We start from the raw sequence: 18,908 nt of genomic DNA on the forward strand, positions 1-18,908 counted from the left end.
TGATGGTTTAAACATAACATCATAACCTCTATCACACAATTGACTAATGCTTAGTAGATTATGCTTAAGACCATCAACATATCGAACATTATCAATAAAAGTTGAAGGGGTAATTTGTACTTTACCTATACCAATGATGTGACCTTGGTTATTGTCTCCAAAAGTCACAGCACCTCCCTTCTTAGCTTCAAGGGTGAAGAATTGATCCTTGTCACCCGTCATGTGTCTTGAGCAGCCACTGTCCAAGTACCAACAATTTTTGTCGACTTTGGCTGCAAGACACTCCTACACAAGCAAATCATATAGTTTTAGGTACCCAAGTTTTCTTGGGTCCTTCATGGTTAGTAGTGTTGGTTCCTTTTGGAACCCAAATTCTTTTAATTTTTCTTTTAGTTTTTCCTTTCCTATAATCACATACATTTGCTTTATGTCCTAAAGTTCCACAACAAAAACAGGTTATTTTCTTAGTTTTACTTTTCCCTGCTTTAACAAAAAAGTTACTAAGGAGTTTTTGCTTATTTTTAGGTTTATACCCTAAACCCGCTCTATTGAATACAGCTCGTTGACTATTAAGTATCATCTCTAATTTTTCTGAGCTATATGTAAATTTTTCTACAATGGGCTTGTATTTTTCAAGTTCTAGTGTCAATTTTTGTTTTTCTGTTTTTAGATCATTTAGTTCTTTTGTGAGACTCTCATTTATATGTTTATTGTTTTTGGGTTCTAATGTTTCTTTGTTCAGCCTTTCATTTTCTTTAGTTAAGGTATTATTCTTTTGTATCAAGATTTGGTTGCTTGTTTTAAGTTCTGCATTTTCTTTGATAAGAACATCTTTATCCTTAACTAATGAATCATACTTACGAAGATGAGTTTGGTTAGTTACTTTTAGTTTTTTGTTTTTAACGTTTATTGTTTTGTATTCATCCATTAATTCATTGAAAGCATCATATAATTCATCGAAAGTAAAATCTAAATGTGGTGCGGATGTTACCTCATTGTCGTTGGCCATAAAACACAGATTGGCCTTTTCTTCTTGTTCTTCATCCGATGATGATGATGAAGTGTCGGAGTCCGATAGGGTGGAGACGAGGACTTTCTTCTTCTTGTACTTGCTCCCCTTTTTCAGCAAGGGACACTCAGCTCTGAAGTGCCCCGGCTTCTTGCACTCATAACAACTGATCCCCTCATTTTCCCTTTCCTTACCTTTATCCTTGTGATAGGAATTTGAGGGGCCTCTCCTTTGATGTGAGGATTTCTTCCGGTTGATGAATCTTCTGAACTTACGCATGAGAAGAGCCTCATCATCATCTCCCTCATGATCTTCTTCTTCACTGCTGCTACTGCAAGACAAGTCTTTGTTAGATGATGTAGATTTGAGAGCTATTACCTTTTTCTTATGGGAGGACTCTTCTTCGCTGTGTTGCTTCATTATTAGCTCGTGCGTCATTAGGGATCCAAGAAGCTCCTCAAGTGGTAGCTTGTTCAAGTCCTTGGCTTCTTGGATTGCCGTCACTTTGGCTTCCCATGACCTTGGTAGACAGCGAAGAATCTTTCTGACAAGATCACTGTTAGTATAGTTTTTGCCAAGGCTTTTTAGGCCATTGACAATGTCAGTAAATCTAGTGAACATGCAAGTGATTGTTTCATTAGAATCCATCTTAAATAGTTCATACTTATGAACCAATATATTTATTTTGGATTCTTTGACTTGATTCGTGCCCTCATGGGTCACTTCAAGTCTATCCCAAATCTCTTTTGCAGAATTGCAAGTAGAGACCCTATTGAATTCATTCCTATCTAATGCACAGTAAAGCACATTCATTGCTTTGGCATTGAGTTGTGCCTTTCTCATGTCATGGTCATCCCAATCCTTTTCAAGTTTGGGTACAGTGACACCCTCTACATAGATGGATGGGATGTATGGTCCATTTAATATAATGGTCCACATCTCATAGTCTTGGGCTTGGATAAATATTCTCATCCTAGCCTTCCAATATGAGTAGTCGGATCCATTAAAGAATGGGGGTCTTTGGGTGGACTGACCCTCAATGTGGGAAGATCCAAATGGGGTTGTCATTTTGATCTTTTACTCTTAGGGTAGAAGAGTTTAGGCTCTGATACCACTTGTTGCCCAGATAGACAACCCAAGAGGGGGGGTGAATTGGGTTTTAAAATAATTTTGCAATTAAAATGTTTGTGGATGACTAATTAATACTGTTGCAAGATGATTAATTAGTTGCTATGTGCTGTGAGTGAAATGAGAGTAAGAGAGAGAGACACAAGCAATCACAAACACAATGTTTTTATAGTGGTTCGGAGCTAACCCTTGCTCCTACGTCTACTCCCCAAGTCTCACTTGGGAATTCACTATAACCCCTCGGATTACAGCCGGTTGTTTTCCAAGCTCACAACCAAACTTGTTGTTTTACGAGGTCACAACGAACTCGGTCGGTTTTCCCAGGCTCACCGACTAAAACCACCCCGATTGTTTTCCCGGGATTACAATCGAACCCTTACACCGTTGGTTTCAACCTAGGCTCACCAACAAACCTATATACCCTTAATTCAATCCCCTGATTGAATCAAGTAAGGACAAGATGGAAAGAACAAAGACAAATAGAAAAACAGAGCTTCTAAAAAGCAGATATACAGCGATATTAATAAGAGTAAAGTTAAGAGCCCTCAAACACGTTTGAGTTGGAGAAGAGAAGGGCTTCTTGAACTTTGGTCTCCTCTTGAAAATCTGGAAGACTTGAAGGCAGGAGGAGACTTCTTTTAATGCTGGGAAGAGTCGGTTGAATGGAGTTAATGGCCCTCTTCCTTCTTTTCCGTTGAAATCAGTTTGCAGAGAAAGGATGCTTGATTTCTTTGAGTGGAATGGTACTTCTCTGCCTTGCTACAGTCCTCTGTGGCTATTTAAGCCATCCCCCATGGAAACTAGCCGTTAGACACATTTTTCTGCCCGTCTGCACACTCTGCACATCCTGACAATGTGTCCGTTGGGGTCGGAGTCGACTCGCGCGATCTGGAGTCGACTCGGCTGTAACAGGAGTCGACTCATGCTTTTCTGGAGTCGGCTCGGCAACTGTTCCGAATTTGAATTAAAGTGACCTCCTCGACTGGGAGTCGACTCGACTTAACCCGAAGTCGACTCGCCAAAAACTGGAGCTGACTTGGCATTCTTGGAGTCGGCTCATCCCATGGAATTCATGGAGCTATTTTTCAACTTGGCCCACTCGAGTCGACTCGACAGTCCTGGGAGTCGACTCGGCGCTCAGAGCCCGAACTCCCTATCTTCTGTCTTGGCTCGTCCAGTCTTGGAGTCGACTCGAACTGTTCCGGAGTCGACTCGGCTCTCAGTTTTCGAAACTCAGTCTTCTGTCTTTTTGGTGTAGCGCTGCCTTGGAGTCGACTCGAGCTGTCTTGGAGTCGACTCGGCTCTCAGAGACAACAATTTGGTCTTCTGTCTTTTTGGGGTCGCGTTGTCTTGGAGTCGACTCGCGCATTGCGGGAGTCGACTCGGATCTTAGTGTCCGAAAACTGCTCTCTGACTTTTGCCTTGAATACAACTGAGAGTCGACTCTCGCTTTTTTTGGAGTCGACCTGCCAACCATCGGAGTCGACTCGCGTTCCTCAGGAGTCGACTCGGCTCTCAGGGTCGAAACTTGCTCTCTGACTTTTTGTCTGTAACTCCCTGGAGTCGACTCAAACTACTCCGGAGTCGACTCGGTAAGCATTGGAGTCGACTCGCGCACTTCAGGAGTCGACTCGCTGACAGGTTTTAAATTGTGTCTTTCTGTTCATCTGTCTGTTCTCAGTCGGAGTCGACTCGTAATGTTCCGGAGTCAACTCGAGCCCGTGCCAGTGCTTCTGATACGCTTGGAATCGACTCGTAATATCCCGGAGTCGACTCGAGTCTCAGACTTTGGTTCAAACTGACTTCTTAACTTATCCAAAATATCTTGAACCAAATCTAGAAACACTTAGACAAGATTTTCACTGAAACACTCGATTGAATTCATTAGTAAACAAAAGATATACTCAAATGCTTTGAGCTCATCAAAATCAAATATGGTTATAATCAATCACTCCACAGTGTTGTAGGTCATCATTTTCTAATTTGGCCAGCTTGATCAAAAGACAATTAAATGTCAATGATAAAGTAACCTGTGGTTCAGAAATTTGAACACGACCGGAGACTCCAACTGGGTCGTTGCCTTTTGTTGACCCCAAGATTGGATGGTTTCTAATTTGTCCTGCCACTGTTGTGCATGGGATGACTTATTTCGAGTTCCATTAGTCTGAAACAAAACTAGGCCATCAAAAGGGAGGTTAAATACATTACCTGTCTAGGTTGCTTTAGTTCAACCTTGAGACAGTGTTTGGTGGTAGAATAAATTTTGAAAGCTTATATATTATACTGCAGAGGGACAGGACTTCTACAATAGAATAGAGATTTTTGGACATTTGGTTAGAGAATAAGTGTATGGAATAAGTGAAAATAAAATATATTGAATTTCATGACTGATTTGAATTTTATCATAAGGACAATTAATGCTCTTCTATTTTTTGGTTAGAATAAAGGATCAATAGGTGCAAAAAGATAATTAGTGCGAATAAATTTTTCTATGTGACCGTATAACTATATTCCATGATCTTTGGCGGTATAGAGCTAGAGCTTATGGTTTATTCATATTCTCATGCAGTATAACTCTTATTTCTTGGCTATTTTTTATTGTTGTTTGGTAGCAACCACAGAATAAAGCTTATTCCAAGGATTATACTGCCCGTCAAACAGGCCGTGAACTTTGAACACGGGTTACACGCCTCAGGTGTTCTAGAAACTGTTTTAGAAGCATACTAAGCTTTCCTGGTTCGCTCATCAGTCACTAATCTATCTTTAGTATCTAATTAGATCAGATTAATCATTCAAATTAAGAAGGAAAGCTCGTTGCTTTTTATTTCACCTGAGCTAGAGCCATAGGGATCTATCCATTTATTCACTAGACCCAACAGTAATTTTTTTTTCAGAGAAAAATAAGCACAAACATCCGGGCCTTGAAGTAGAAGCTGTGTCTTGGTCACCCATGGGGATGTCAGCCATGAAGATAGGTTACCTCTCACAATAGCCATCATGTGAGCTTTCGCCACACCACCAAAAAGTTAATCCCAAAAAGATGACAAACTTTTATCCTTTGAATCACGAAATACCTGTGGTTCTAACGGGCTTCCACATTTCAAGCTAATTTATCAGGACAAGGACTCCTAAAGTTAGCTGAAAGGGGAGAGAGCAAAAGAGAGAGAGAGAGAGAGAGAGAGAGAACTCGGTGTTCAGTCAAGCATTGAAGGGAAAACAAACATGGAACATTGTTGAACCGGAGATTGAACTCCAAAAGGTAAATAAAACCCCATTAAAAAAAAGAAAGAAAAACTAGTGGAGCTTGGAGATTGATCCAGCTCACCCTCTCTTCCCATTTCCATGGACTCTAGGTGATGATATCTCCTGCACACCCCCGACCTTCTTGGCCTGAGAAGAAGGTGCCACCCCCAAACTACTACCCAATCTCTTATCAGTTGGCCTCCTCCCATAGTCTTTCTTCTTCATAGATCTCCTCGCATTCCCACTTCCTCCCTCAATGGTGGGTAGCAGATACCACACTATAGCAGTGCAACATATGGCAAACACCCTTCCAAACATCACCAAGCAAATCAATAGCAACACGATCACCAGAGGCCAATAAAAACTAGGCCTCGACCTCCAAGGCACAACCTCACCCTCCTTAACACCCCAAGAGAAGTACTTCTTCGTCTCCCTCTCCGATATCGATTCCACCGCCTTCGCAACTTCCTTAGCGTCGACAGATCCAATCAGAGGAGCCGACTCCTTGACGACGTCTGAATTGTTCTGGGGCTTTCTCTTCTCTTCCTTCGCATCTTCTCTTAGCTTCACAATGATTGGGATCCAGTCTTGTGAATTCGAATACATGAAGCGCACCATCGAGACGCCCTGCGTACCTGCTTTTGCCATGATCTTCTCCCTCCTGGCCTCGAGCTCGGCGAGCACGGTCGAGAACTTGTCGAGCCCCCTTGTCGAGTATGGATTCTTGTTGGCCTTCCTCTTAGATCCCTTTGGCGACCCCGGAGCTGAAGTTGGTAGCCATGGGTCCTCGTCGATGCGCTTGAAGCTTCCAGTCCCACAGAACATAGCTTGGCTATATCATATGAATCTCAAGAAATTCCTGAGTTCAAAATGGTTTGCGAAGAATATATATATATAAGGAGCTCTCATCTTTCCTTTCATCTCTGTCTGAATAAGACTTCGATTAGAGGCGTTTTTTTTTTTTTTTTGATAACGAGATACCTGTGCACGTCAAAGAAGCTTCTATAATTAATACTTCCTTGCGGTTTGACTTGATGGGGTGATGGGCTGCGTAACTTGGAAGAGACGCCACTCCCTCCGTAGCCGGCGAGATGAATAGAATGATGGATTGGATCGTCTTCCATACAGTGGAGCAATATGGAGAATTTTTGTGGACTGCTAGTTCAGCTATATTTCCGACTGTCCTTAATGACATTTTATTTTCTATTTTTATTGGATCACTATCAAAAAAAAAAGAAAGAAAAAAAAGGATGCCACTCTATTCTGCACTTTGTAATGATCTCCAAACAATTCTTGTCCATGACCTAATCTTGTTTTTTTTTTTTTTTTTTTTGCACCATGAGACCTTGTGTAAGCTGCTCAGGTGTTGCATTTGGTGCATGTAACCATCTTCACCAATTTTGTAACCCCCCCACTTCCCAAAAAGAGGGTAAGAAAAACATCTCCATCAATTCAGACCATAGTAGTTTTTATACTCATCCATTGGTGATTATTTATTTGAGTAATTCTTATAATATTTAGCCCCCGTATAGTGAGCGAGACGTGTTATTTATGAGTATGCAAACATATATAGAACTAAGAATTTATGCCTCAAGTTCCAAATCTTGTTCTTGAAGGTCTTTTTTTCTCAAGAAAATTGAAGTTTTAAATATCAATCCCTAACTAATACAAATAAGTTATAAAATGCAAAAATATTTTTTATCAATTTTGAATAACTCATTTATCATTGGCTTGGTCAATTAAATGATGAAGAATGCTACTAGGATCTAGATCAGTTGTGTATTTATGGTCAAATCGGCATGTCCTCTAAAGAGTGTATAAATAAAGCTAAGGTAATTGGTTAGAGGCTTGCCATGTGTTGCATGGAAAAGATATTTGAAACTGAATTGAATATTAGTTGATGTAAATTGATGAAATGGTTAAGGTTGTCATATTTATAAACTTGTGGCCGATGGGTCGTTTATACAAAGACCAGGTTTGTGTGGTAACGTACAGATTTGCTTTCTTCGGTAGGTGAGTCAAGACATGATGGGTCATGTTATCAGCTTGGTTTGTTGCGTTCCCATTTGAACCTTCTAGAAGATGTATGCATCATTTTCAATGATTGAGATTTTAGATGGTATTTTTAATCAAGAATTTAAATTCAGTAGATCAGTAGTGTTGGAAATTGTATCCTAAATGTCAATCGTTAGCATGTTGATGATTGAATTTTGTAAATGAATTGACAAATTAATAAAGTGTTATTTGGCATTATTCATCATTGTGCATCTTCAAATGAACTCTTATATGATGAAGTCCTTAGGACTTATTTTATGATAAAGGAGGATTTATCTTCAAGTCCTTAAAACTGTTCGCGATCAAATGATATGCTGTTACTAGGACGGCAGCATTATCGAGATTAGGTCATTGTGTGACATATACGTTGGTTGTCCTCTTAACCAAGGAGTGTGGAGACACGGGTATGCCACACAGGTGAAGTGTAGGAGTACATTTCATTGAACGTGACCAATTCCGAAATACTTTACTGTCAAGAGATGTTCCGAGTGGATATGGGTATAAGTTTGGCCCTCTGACCTGAGATCGCAACATGTGACTAGCAAGCAACTCACTGTACTTTGGTACCGAACTACCTGAATTTCTAATTCAGTGACGGAAGGTCACTGGGTGCAGTCAAGTACTTGCGTAGTCAGTTGTGAGTCGAGATGGAATTGACCCCTTCTGGAAATAGGAGATAATGTCTTGTGATTAATTTAGCAAAATCTTGGCAAGGATAATCCTAGTGAGAAGTCACGGAATATCTAAAGTTAATCACATAATGGATGTACTAATTATAGAGTTGACAGTGAGCTCTAAGTCATCCTAGCATTAGGAATCAAAGGGATTGAATTATACATTAACCATAGTCCAGGATTCCAGAATATTTGCTTCGCATATATTCGGCCTACCCAAACGTTGGGTACTATTGCTAGATGGTCACATCGATTAGTATAGGAAGACGTTTCTACTGGCTTAGGTTCGAACCTATGAGGTCACATGCATAGAAGTTTCTAGGTTGATCAAATGGCTGATTGATGATTAAAAATTATTCAGAGGTAATTTGGTCAATTCGATTGACAAATTATCCTAAGCAAAAGTTGCATTAAAATAATTATTGAATTATTGGAGGATTAATTAGCAATTAGATTGCTCATGAACTCAATTTGATTGAGTAATTGGGCTTAGGTTGAGCCAAATTGAATAGGATTCAATTTGGGCTACATCAGGGTTTGACCTAATTGGATTGGGTTCAACCTAAGTAGATTGAGCTTGACCCAATTGGATTGGGCTTGATTCAAATCAATTAGGAGACCGTATTTGATGAGGATTATGAGTCCAAATAATCAGAATTGGATAAGGAGAAGAATCCCTAAATTTTAGGAGCTCATCCTTATCTTCTTGGAGAAGAATGACACCTTGATTTATCCCCAATATTTTTCATGCCTATCCTCTTTATTTTTGGCCAAAAATTGGCATGAGAAGAGAGAAGGCATAGGGTTATATTTTCTATAAAAATGGCGCCTCAAATCTGCCTAAAAAGATTTAGATGAATTTCCTAATTTGTAGGGATTGCATGGCCCATGAAAAAGGGTGGTCTGCAGCTGAACTTTGGACGCATGAATTCCTATCTTTTAGGGATCCAAAATGCAAGAAATTTGGATATATTTATCTCCTCTTAGCTGCTGAATCACTAGATTTTTTTGGGGATTTTAGCAGCCAAATTAATTGGCTAAATTTGGTGTGAAGCGTGGGGGGTCTTTTGGCTATAAAAGACCCTCCATGCCTAGGGTTCAATATATACCATATTTAGAGATTTCAAAAAATTCTAAAAAAATTTCCTGAGGGCCTCCATCCCTTCTTCTCCTTCTACCTCACGTCCAGCCTCCATCTCCTTGAAGAACAATCAAAGGTTGAGTGTTTAGAAGGAGAAAGCTTCAGCCATTGCAGCGTTCCTGCGCGAGCTAGCACTCCCGCGGAAGACGATCTACCTACGGCTTCGCGTGTACTTCTCGTAGAGGCCATTCGTGTGCGTGGCTGCGAAGTCAAGGATCAAATCCACAAGTTTCTTCCATCATAAAAGTATTAATTCTATATTAATCTTTTATTTTGGAGTCAGGGTCTAGGTCCGATTTTCTGAGGTTTTACCCTCCTTTGGGGCTCATCATGGAGTTATCTCCAGAATCCATTCGATGGATTTTAGAGTCTTGAAACCTATCTCGGTTCTTTTTTTTATGGGAGCATGATGGAATGGCGGGGATGCCCCTAATCCCATCAAGGCTTAAAATTATTTTTTAATATTTATGTATGATGAGCATGGAATACAACAACCAACAAACTGGGTAGACTGAACTAATCCATATTTGAACTAAAGTGGTAGGCCAGTTAGAAAATTAGTAGTCTTGATAGACACTTAGAAACATTAGATCTATGCTTTTTACAATATCCAACAATAAGATAAGTTGTGACTAGCACAAAATTTTAAAAATTTTAGATATCAAAATTCTAGGTGGGTGCCAATACCAAGATGAGCATCTCAGTTTACCGTGGTGATATGTATATGTGGGGAAAAATTCAAACAATCAAAATCTTCTGAATCTTTGATCGATAAAATAAAACTTAAACTAGCTACTATTTTCAAATACTATTTTTAAAATTTTTATTAAAATTTTTAGGATGTAAAAATAGAGCTAGAAAAATCTCAACTAACACACCGATATAGTATCAACTATCAAGTGATATTTCATAATATATTGTTTTATACCATCCAAGATGACAAAGATTAAGATTATATACATATAGAAATATATATATATGTGTTTCATATGCATAAGACTTATAACTTGTTATGTTGGATCCATGCAATTAAGAGGATGAGCAATTAAATAATTATCCTCGTAGACTGATGCTTTAAATTTCATTCATCAAATATATAACTATTCTCAAATCAAGCCATGTGAACACATTATCAATTATTATCAATTCATTTGGTTGGGCTAGGTTCTAGGACTAGGTTGAACAAATTCTGGTTGGCTTGGGCGTAAAAATAAAGCTTGGCTAAATTTTGAGTTAGCTTTGGATTAATATTTATCTCTGTCTAGGACATGCATGGAACTCAACCCAATTCGAGACCTAAAGCCTAAACGTAGCCTGATTGTTAAGGCCGATGTAACCTAAACTTTTAACCTAACCCAACCCAGACATTAAATTCAACCTAATTCACCTAACAATCCCCGAATAAACCTGACCCTTGCCCCTCCACCCCTCCCGTTATCTTACCATTCATGCATGGCAGTCCCCAAACAGCCCCTAGACCTTTCGGCTATGCCTTTCTCTCGCTCTCTCTCACTCACTCACATTCTCTCTCCCTCTCTCTAAGACTCCATGTCGTTACATTAGCTACTAGATGTTGGAATGAAGCCATAGAAGAGATCGAGCACAACCTATCTATTGTTTTTGGCAATGGAGAGGGCCTGGATTTGGCATTGAAGCCTGGAGAAGAGGCTCAAATCTAGATCTAGGTCAGTCATATTGGACTTTCAGCCAAGCTTGGGATAGGCTTGGATCGATATTTTGAAAAATTTTCAAGCCTCAACCTGGCTCCATCCCTAAGCTAATAGTACTTAGGCCCCGTTTGGGGGAGCTGTTGCTAGTAGAGCTTTTGGAAATAGAGTTTTCTGAAATAGAGCTTTATAAAAAGTTGTTTGCTGTTTGGTAGCTACATTTTCAAAGTGCCATGCCACTTTAACATGCCTTTGATAAACAAACCAAAAAAGTAACAAAATAACTATAAACAACATTGTACAGTATTATAAAACAAAGCATAATAAAATATAATATATATTAATACATAAATATATGATATAGTATAATATTACTGTAATGTAATATAATATTATTATAATATTGTATACTATAGCATAATAATTTAATATAATATTAAATTATTTAACATTATATATCAATATATTATGATATAATGTAATATAATATTATATTTATAGTATAATTCAATAATAAAGATATAAAATATTATAATTATTAGCATAAATTAATTTTTCATAATATAACAAATTTTCTTGATAAAATTGGTTAAACAATTATTAAAATGACATTTTGTGTAATTGTTATAATTTATCATGGGTATTTTGGTTAAAAAAACAGCTTTCCGACCGAGCCTAAAAGTATTTTTTCGGAAAACTGCAAAATAAAGCTTCTTTCAAAAAGCTGTTTTTAGCTTTTTGAGAAAGTTTTAACAGCTTCCCAAAATTTTTACCAAATACTCTTTTTTCATCTAAAAATGCTTTTAGAGGGCCAGAAAGTACTTTTTGACCTTCCAAAAGTTCTCCCAAACAGGGCCTTAATCTATAGTGAACAAATTTTTTATCAAGTATAGATCAACTATTACCCCATAAGTCATAGTCATAGATATTTAATTGCTAATTATACTAAGGTACTAAAATTGCAGCCTAAGAATGAGTGTGGGGCCAGCTCCAAGGTGTCCTTGGTTATTAGTCCATGCCTAACTTGGAAGAGCAATGCCACCAAGCACCACTCTATCTATTTACTGCCATATTTGTCATCCAAGGTGACAGCAACGGATTGGTGCGACCCATGTGGAGTCGGCTGAATTATTGATTACCATAGGCAAGTCTTTTGCATAAATATAATGGCGTCGAATGGCATACTTTTAAGTTGGAAATATGCAAGACACCATTTTTCCACAACTAGGCATTCTAGATGCTTAGGACACGGGACCTACATCAACCACTTGCTCAGCCACACGCGCCCCTCGTTTTCGCGTGGATCCCACACAAAGTTTCCCAGATTTTGTTTTTCGCGGCCTGGAGCCATGGAAATACCACACTTTGTTTGACGTCATGCGTGCCCAAAATCTCCGGAACGGCATCCTAGGCAGTAGACCTTGGACTAGCCCCTTTGGGGGTTGGGCGCAATACAAAGAGAAGAGAAATATTGGACATGAATGCAAAAGTAGAGTATAACACTATTCCTATCTTCAAGATTTGCAGCGTGCTTGGACCATTGAGGAAGATGGAATTCTCTCAAGGTATTTCCTCTCTGGAACCTTAAGATCTGATGGAAGATATCTCGGACTGGTTCCTCTTTCGAGATGGTTTGGTTTTCTATTCATCCTTTGCACAGACAGCATCAATCTTTGGATTATTGACGCGAGCTTATGTTAGATGGATCTTGTATTAAGTCTTTCTTACAGTTAGAAATGTTTTTGATGTCATCTTCATGTAGACTTTTGGAATTGCACATAGCTTAACGATGTCATGGCAACCTATTTGCGCCCCTTTCTCAATGAATGATGATTAATGTTGACCAATAGTATTCTAAAATTTAATTTCCACATATGTTTGGTTTAATTCAACTCATGACACTGGGTATATGGCATCATTAATTTGATTCCTTTTTAGATTTTCCGAGTACTTTCAAATTTAATTTAATTTCCACCATATTTCCACATATGCTTGCACATGCAGCCCCATTAGGTCATCGGACTTTTACTAATGTAGCTTCCAAAATATTTACCAATTGGGATTGGTCATGTGGTTAGGGGTTAGATGGGGTGGGTACAGTTTCTAGATGTGATTCATGAGAAATTAGGCAAGTCGTCCAACACATCAACATCATTGAGAGTAGGTAAAGGGCTGGCACTTCACAACATTTTAGTTTTGCTTTCTTCTTCTTTTTTTCTTTTTTTTTGGAAGCATGTTAAGTCTTGTTTGTATAGTTGATCAATTTCCTATGATTCATGAGAAATTAGGCAAGTCATCAAACACATCAACATAGTGAAAGTGGGTAAAGGACCGGCGATTTATAGCATTTTAGTTTTGCTTTCTTTTTTATTATTATTATGTTCTTGGAGCATGTTCAGTCTTGTATATATTGTATATCGATTTCCTTTCAATTTAAGATTTCAGAGTAAACTGGTTAGTTAACATGATGTGAGAACTAAGTTTGATGGGGATCATGCACTTAAATTTTTTTTAAGTTAATTATTTATTTAATTTAGTCGATCATCATGGTCCTAGTCTATAGAACATGCATGATCCGGACTATATGTGAGCACAAAAAAATTTAGATCTCAACTGAGAATAGCACTTAAGGAGTTGCAGCTATACTTTTTATTGCTTATGGTAAATTTGAATTGGTCATTTATAAAATGGGTCCCTTTTTGTAGGACGAGAAATATAATTTGAGTAAAAATTCTAATGCAAGTTGTCCAAAGAGTTGCATTGAATGCTTGTAGGTATTATACCCTTGCACAATACCTTATCACCAAGGAACCTTTGAATGTAAAATCTAATTGTGTTTGCAAACCAATCTAGAATCAACTTAATCCCATTTGAGAAGGTAAGAAACTTGGCTATTTGATGCAGGAGTATGAGCCCAAGCCTGAGGGCATGTGTGGAGATTGAGTCCCTTCCTTAGGTGAGCACCAGATCATATTGGATCCACAAAGTTCTAGCACTGAATTACAGTAGGTCCAAGATTTTCAGCACCTAATTATATTGGGTTCAAGTATTTTAATGCCTAATTACATTGAGTCCTAGTGGCGTTGAAGAGTCCTAATTTATTTGAAGTCTTTATAATGAGTCCATATGTCATGTGAAAGAGTTCTAGCTGATTTGGACTCTTAGTCATATATCAATTAAAGAGTCCAAGTTAATTAGAAGTCTTGAATTAAAGAATTGGGTCCAACATTGCGCGTGTCCAATATTAGATTGAGTCCATGTAATGATTGGGTCAATTTACATTGGGTTTAGTTGTTCCAGCGCCTAATTTAATTGAGTCTATGGCGTTGAAGAGTCCTTGATTGATTAGGAGTTGGCTGATTTATTTCATGTGGCATTTGAGAAAGAGTCCTAGTTGATTTGGACTTTCTTCCATGTGCCATAAGGAGTCCTAGTCCTATTAGGAGTCTAGTTTAAATTTGGTTGAATGAGTCAATTATTTTAATTAAATTTAAAAAAGTTACTGTTGATGTAGGAGTCCTAATTAGAAAAGAAGTCTTTTAAATTTCAAATTGTAAGCATCCAAGTTCATCCAACCTCTTACTCTATAAATATAGAAGGTTGAAGAATAAATTTTAGATTAGATTGTTTTGAGAATATTGTAAGTGTTCACGTAAAAGAAGTGATTTCTCTTTTTGTTGGTGCGACAGCAAGAGGGATTAAAGGGATCTTGGTGAGACGCCATCCTCCTTTCATGCTCACCCTAGGATTGGTTGAGAGTGGGACTCTCTCATCCTAATCCATAGTTATATCCTTTTATCCAAATCCCATGCCACCAATCCCTTTCCTTTGCTCACACCAAAGCCATCTAGAGTCCTTCTTCCAATAGGACTTCTCATCCCTTCATGTCCTCTTCTCACATCTTTGGGTCCAACCCAACTCCATCTTTGGGTCCAAACCAACTCCATCTGCCTCTAACCTAATTCTAGCACCTTTCCAAATTTCAGCCGCCATCCCTTAACCCAATTGGCATCAATTAGCCATCTTCCCATCTCCTTCTTCCTCTCTTCTCCATTCAAAAACCTTAGCTGCCATTGCCAAAGGGGAAAACAAAGAAAGAAAGAGTTTCAGCCATCAACAAAAAAAAAAAAAAAAAATCCAGCAATACTCATCCCTGACTACGTCACTATTGGTTGACTTATGAATAGAGGAATTGCTTGCACAAATACACAAAAACTACTATTCTCAATCATGTGCAAAATGAAAGCATTTCTAATTAGGTTGCATGAATACCTATTGTGGTTCAAATTCGGCCCATTTTGCCTTCCATCAATACCTACTACCACCAGTGCGAAACTAGTACAAGTGGGACATTTTAAACACATGCTTGAAAGATTGGTAGGGCTCTTCATGCAAACAAAGTAAGACCATTTAGCAACCACTGCATGTGTGAATCTTTCATGCGACCGCTACTAAGCATTTGGACAACTACCAAGCACTTATCAGTCGAAGCCTAATCTCAAGAGGTCATGTTTGTAAGAACATTCTACATTTAATGCTTGGTTAGACCATCTTAAAATCAATGCAGCATAGGCTGCATATAGCTAATGGCTTAATAATGTCATGCCTTTGTTCATCATGTGGTTTTTGGATGATCAAGCCAGTCTGCAACAATTGGACCTAACCTACTCCATATGTTTGTAAAATTAAATACTTTAGGGCAACCACTATGCACGCTTAAAAATTTATAAAACCGACAAATGCTGAATTGGCAGTTTCATATTGAACTAACTACTATGTGGCAACAAATCTCATGAGTTGCACCAATCCTCTTATACCACATGGCATGTGATTGATTTGTGCGCATGTAAATGGAGGTCCATAGCATTACTCATTTGTACATACATTGTGATTACATGGTCCCTTGCTCAGGAGATGTATAGGCCATTGACTTATTACCACTGTGTTTGACGTCTTTCTGGACATAAAAACATAGACATAGATCTTGCATGGGCCTTATTGTCACACCTAATGTCTAGGTCCCCCAATGTAGTTCATGTTCAATGTGCAAAACCAAAGAAATTTCTGTAGCAAGACCTTTATTCTTGTTACAGTGACCTTGCATCATTTTCACATGAAAACTTCTGTGCAATCAGATTGTTGATCTGCTTACTTTGGCGGCCATAACAAAAATAAGACAAAAAACAAGACGACGACGAAGAAGAAGAAAGAACCAGCAACCACCACCTTCTACTCCATTTGCTTTTCCTTATCTGATAGTGGAATTTTCTCATAAGAAGTGGTACTTAGGAGAAAAATTCTTTGATGTCTTGGTGCAAAGTTGGCCTAGCTTTTGTTCCACAACCCAATTATATAATGCACTTGTCAAACCATCACTTACACCATCGTAGAATTTTGTCGATCCAAATACGTAAGAAGCTATTGGTGTTTTTTTTTCTTTTCAAATATGGTATTTCAAAAAGAAAATGTTTCATTTAATATTTAAACAAAAATAAAGTAAAGATTGACATCTTAGTTCTATTGATACTGCTCAAAGTTATGTTGTGCTCGAAATTTAGTTCCTTGTTTTATTTGGGAGTCGGATAATAGAATTTAGACTGACTACTGAGTTGACATGGACCCATTCTTGTTGGCCCAAAGAAGAACCTTGGGCAAAACCACTTACAAACCCAACCAAATCTGGATCTGCTTGTTCCCTCCTTTGGCCTGACCCTAGCGGGGAAACTGGATTGTGGACTTTGGGCCAGAACATGCCATAAAGCAGAATGCCCGATTTGGAAAAGCTTTTAGAGGGCCAAAAAATATTTTCTGGTTCTTTAAATTACTTTTAGATGAAATAGAAATATTTGGTAAAAATTTTAGAAAGCTGTTTTAACTTTTTCAGAAAGCTAAAAATAACTTTTGGAAGAAGCTCTATTATGGAGCTTTCCGAAAAAGCACTTTTAGGCTCGGTCAGGAAGCCATTTTTTTTGCCAAAATATCTCCGCTAAAATATAACAATTACCCAAATGTCCCTTTAATAATTGTTTAGCTAATTTTATCACCTAGCTAGAAAATTTGTTATATTATGAAAAATTAACTTACACCAATAATTATAATATTTTATATCTTTATTATTGTATTATACTATAAATATAATATTATATTATATTCTATTATAATACATTGATATGTTAAGTTAAATAATTTAATATTATATTAAATTATTATGCTATAGTATAAAATATTATATTACTATATTATAATAATATTATATTACATTATAGTAATATTATACTATATCATATACTTATGTATTAATACATATTATATTTTATTATATTCTATTGTATAATACTATGTAATATTCTTTACAGTTATTTTGTCATATCAAAAGTACTTTAATAGTTTGTTTACCAAACACATGTTAAAGTGGTACAGCACTTTAAAAATATAGTTACCAAACAACAAACAACTTTTTATAAAAGCTCTACTTTCAAAAGCTCTATTTCTAAAAGCTGTACTGCCAACAGCTTTCTCAAACAGGGCCGAAGTCGGACGCCTCCACTTTCTTGGGTTTTCCCATGGTTAGTGATACTACAAATCCCACGCTAATCTCGCACTCAAGTTTCTTCTCTTTCGAATGCATTGGCCTCTTTTAAGTGGCTGCTGCATCATGGTTGTTGATTGAATGCGTGCACCCCACTTGAAAGCCTAGTTTTATACCAGTGAGTTGCCAAAACTTCTAACGAGACCTTGCCGACATGGTTCGTGCCATGCTTGATTGGGAGGAAAAGGATAAAATTAATCACCGAATTCGGAGCACCAAATCCTGGTTTGATGTGTTGAGTTATCTTAAAAATGTTATTTATGGTAAATCTACTTCACCACAAAGATTTTTGATACTTGATATAATATTTGTGAGGATCAAACTATGAAACCAAATTTCAAATTCTTCAACTAAAGAAAGGATACTCTGAATTGAACAAGAGGGAGGGGCGACCATCCAAGATCCGCGTTAAATATTGTAGCTCGAAACGGTTGGTAGGTGATAGTTCTCGCAACTTCTACCACCAACCAAGGCAAGAAAACAATAAGAATAGTGGAGACACAAGGTCTAAGTCCAAGTAACAGACTCTTTAGCTGGCGCTTGGTGGCCGGTGGAGCAGCAGCATATTGATCATGAGACAGCACCAACTACCAACCCGAGCCCACTTCTCATTAAGGTCGGCTCGAGTAGGACTGAAGTTTAGGGATGCCAGTGGATCGAGTATGAACCGAAATGGCTGATACGTACTTACCTCAGAGTGAGGTGGGGCAGGTAGAGTGACGGGATGAAATGGGCAGAGTTTAACAAATTGAGTTGGATGGATTGGATCGGGTTAATTTTTTTACATACAATTCAATCTTTTTATCTTGGAGAGAGAATTTGTGAAGAGTGATAAATTCGGATTGAATTCGGATTAGATTTTACCCGTCATCCATACCTATTCCAAATTCGCTATGGCTTAGGTAAAACCTATCCCATTCATCTGATAGGATGAAGAAAATTGTTGCCTAGTGCCGCTGTGGACCAGCTTGACCCAAGCACTGAGCAAGAGAGATACTGGAGAGATCGACGGTGAATTGCTTGGGTCGTATGAGGCCTTGATTTGCAGTATGCCTGGAGTTTTAGTTTCCGATTGAGCTCCAACCTAAAACAGCAAAAATAAAGCAATTCTTTTTTTTTTTTGCTAAAACAAAAGGGATAGGGGGAGGAAGGAACAAGCCCACCCCCGCGTAGCAGCCCCTATTGGGCCCCCGCCCCGCCAGGAGAATGTTCGATGCGGGTAGAAATAGCCGTGTGTTGGGCACCTCGACCGGTTTTACTCATGCCTTCCCCACTTGTGGTCCCGGCTCAGCTACCCCTCTGAGCTCTGGTTCGAGTCCCACGTGTGAGTACGTCACACCTAGCACCACCCTGGCTACTGGCGGTCTAAGAGCGGTCCTATACCTCATGTCCAAGCAGTGGC

General features: G+C 38.2%; 1 protein-coding gene across 1 annotated transcript; it reads right to left on the reverse strand.

Annotated features, from left to right (window-relative positions):
- Window positions 1-5,366: 5,366 nt before the first annotated feature.
- LOC103722767 lies at window positions 5,367-6,495 on the reverse strand. Its single transcript, XM_008813442.4, has one exon. The coding sequence runs from the start codon at window positions 6,203-6,205 to the stop codon at window positions 5,459-5,461; it is 747 nt and encodes a 248-aa protein (XP_008811664.2). The 5' UTR covers window positions 6,206-6,495; the 3' UTR covers window positions 5,367-5,458.
- Between the last annotated feature and the right edge of the window lie 12,413 nt (window positions 6,496-18,908).

Source organism: Phoenix dactylifera, unplaced genomic scaffold, assembly GCF_009389715.1.
Source record: "Phoenix dactylifera cultivar Barhee BC4 unplaced genomic scaffold, palm_55x_up_171113_PBpolish2nd_filt_p 000438F, whole genome shotgun sequence".
In the NCBI taxonomy this organism is placed as follows: Eukaryota; Viridiplantae; Streptophyta; class Magnoliopsida; order Arecales; family Arecaceae; genus Phoenix; species Phoenix dactylifera.

What these genes read in the sequence shown, in the direction of transcription:
- LOC103722767 (XM_008813442.4), bottom strand. Translation starts at nt 6,205, where the DNA reads ATGTTCTGTGGGACTGGAAGCTTCAAGCGCATCGACGAGGACCCATGG.